At 33.2% G+C, this 2801-nt stretch overlaps 1 protein-coding gene across 2 annotated transcripts in view; it reads right to left on the reverse strand.

Moving 5' to 3' along the window:
- KLB (klotho beta) overlaps positions 1-1954 on the reverse strand; it is a 32987-nt gene extending 31033 nt beyond the window's left edge. Inside the window, exon 1 of one of the 2 annotated variants that reach the window (XM_008581985.1) lies at positions 1036-1954. In XM_008581985.1, the coding sequence (XP_008580207.1) occupies positions 1036-1857 (822 nt within the window). In that variant the 5' untranslated portion in view covers positions 1858-1954. The remainder of the gene's footprint in view (positions 1-1035) is intronic. The other variant, XM_008581986.1, reaches the window with a different exon arrangement.
- Positions 1955-2801: the final 847 nt, after the last annotated feature.

A 2801-nucleotide genomic window follows, 5' to 3' on the forward strand; every position in this document is an offset into this window, starting at 1 on the left:
CAAAGATGTGCAAATGACCTTGAAATCATAATGCAGTCTGTTTACTGCAAGGGCAGGTGTGGCTGAAACTATAGTACAATGTACATGTATAATAATCCAGAACATTCAAAAAGAAAAGAAAGATTAGCAGATATTTTTGTATGTATAAATTTAGACATGGAGAAGTTTTATGTTTCTGTACATTTTTCCTATTTCTATATATTTAACATTTGATTATTAAAAATTAAATTACTTCCCCTAAAAAAATTGATAATTTTTTTCACTTTTAAAATATAAGAGGTGTACAGAGCAATTTCTTTTTCCCAAGTAAACTATTTGACTCGAAAAGTTATATCTGACTTTAGATATTAGCCTCAATGTGAGGCTAACTCTGAAAATTCCTGAAGATGACTCTTTTAAATATATTCTTAATAAAGACAGTGTTAATTATGTTGTCATTTATAAATCACATGTTCACAAGTGCTACATTTTACTCTGTAACCTTCGGCAAGGTATTCAATCTCACCAAACTTCAGTTTCCTCATCTTAGAAACAGGAATATTGTAGCACTTAGCTCATAAGGTTGTTATTAGGATCAGATGTGACAATGCATTTAAAAAGCTTAATGTAGTCTGTGGTACACAACAAGCACTCAGTAAATATTAACTATTATTTTGCTTGTGATTTTACTGTTGTTTTAATAACATAACCCTGGAATGATTGCATGTTGTCAGAAAAGGGTTCCAACAATTAAATTTACAAAGTGCTAGCTTTCCACAGAATGAAAGTAATCTCATATTCTCACACCCTACTGTATAATTGTAGATTTAAAAATAGCCTCAAAATTCAACTTTTGAGGAAACTAATTGGATTAATACATTAATAATAGCTTAGATAAATAAAACATACACTACTTTTAAATATAAAATTTGAAGATACATCTTGTGAATTAGCCTAAAATTAATTGCATTGATTTCAATAAAGAGAATTATTTAAACAGAAGGTAAATTTCTTAGTGTTTTCTGAAGCTGTAAGAAGAAGCCAGCTGTACCATACCTTGATCAGGTTGTGTCCCACAGCATAGACAGCTGCTAAATTTCCCTTCTCTCCAGGAGCATGCATACCTGTCCCATACCCATGCCAAGCAACTAGATATGGGTTGTGAATTGTAATCCAATATTTGACACGGTCCCCAAACGTCTGGAAACAGTATGTGGCATAGTCATTGAAGAGATCTATCATAGTTTCATTTTTCCATCCCCCATATTTTTCTTGTAGCGCCAAAGGCAAATCCCAGTGGTATAAAGTAACTACAGGTTCTATGTTTCTAAGCACTAGAGCGTCCAGAAGCGTGTTATAGTACTGGAGACCTTTTGCGTTGGCAACTGCTACTATTCCATCGGGGAAAAGTCTTGGCCAAGAAATAGAAAATTGATAAAAAGAAACTCCTATAAAATCCAGGGCCGATAAGTCTTTTTCCAGAAAAATATAACTGTCACTGGAACCTGTGCTGTTGACATTTTTCAGGTGTGTATGGATGAAATGATCCCATATAGAGGGTCCTTTTCCATCCTTCTTCCAACTCCCTTCCACTTGAAATGCTCCAGTTCCAACACCCCAGAAAAAGTTTTTAGGGAAAGTGTCATAGAGAAAGAGCTGACTTTCATTTACCGGACTAAAATTAGGATTTTTAGACCATATAGCTCTTCCGTCTCCAGAGAGTCCAGTAACAGCTCCTAGCAGAATAAATGCTGACAGGATGACAGACCTTTGCAGTCCCCCGTTGGACATTGTTTTCCTGTAGCGTATGCTTCTTTCATCGGTGCTGAAGAAAATCCATTCATTCCCTAGAGATCCTGCCGCCCAGCCTGGCTTCATTTGCCACTAACTGCTGGACTGTCTTATCAACGCTTCAGTAAAAGCTTGTGATTGTAAAGCTCTGTCAATGATTAGCTTGAACTGTGAGTCTTAGGATGGGTCATGGAGAGCAACGTAATTTGAGGGAGGTGGCCCTATTGCAGTCACCAACACACTCTGTTCTCTCTCATTATGGGAAAAATTAGGTGAAAATGCATCAGTGACAACAGTTTGAATGTGTAACTACAACATACGTAAACAGTGAATAAGAATAACATATTTTCTGCGTAGCCTTTCACATTGACCCAAATCTTTTCTGAATGTTTTGAACATTATTGAATAAGGCATATACCTTTTCTATTTTTATAGTTTGAGTGGTAATTTTATCTCACATTTCAGGAAAAATAATCTTACATACAAGTAAATAGCAACTGGATATACCAATAGAAAAGAATTAGAAAACATAGTAAGACATTACACTTTCACAAAAATTACAGCTCTTCTAAGAATAATCTTAATAAGATTTACTTATTTTAAGAAAATTATAAACATGTATTGATAGGTTTGAAAGAAGACTTGAATGAAGAAATAGGTATTTTCTGGATGGAAACACTGAATACTTTCCAACTTAATTTATAAATTTAATGCTCTTTTAATCAGTATCCTCTAATTACAAATTTTGGCTCAACAAAATTATTGTGAAAGTTCATTTGAAGAATAAATAGGCTATAATTATAAAAAAAAAGAAAAAGAGAGAGAAAAAAAAAAAGAAAAAAAAAGGAAGGTAGAAAAAAGCCTGAAAAAGAAAATAGTGAAGGCAGAGACTACTTTTAGATATTAAAACATAAAAACCTCAACATTAAAAAAAAAAAGAAAAAAAAAAAGGAAGGTAGAAAAAAGCCTAAAAAAGAAAATAGTGAAGGCAGAGACTACTTTTAGATATTAAAACATAAAAACCTCAACAT

This window comes from Galeopterus variegatus, unplaced genomic scaffold (assembly GCF_000696425.1).
Source record: "Galeopterus variegatus unplaced genomic scaffold, G_variegatus-3.0.2 Scaffold2498, whole genome shotgun sequence".
Lineage (NCBI taxonomy): Eukaryota > Metazoa > Chordata > Mammalia > Dermoptera > Cynocephalidae > Galeopterus > Galeopterus variegatus.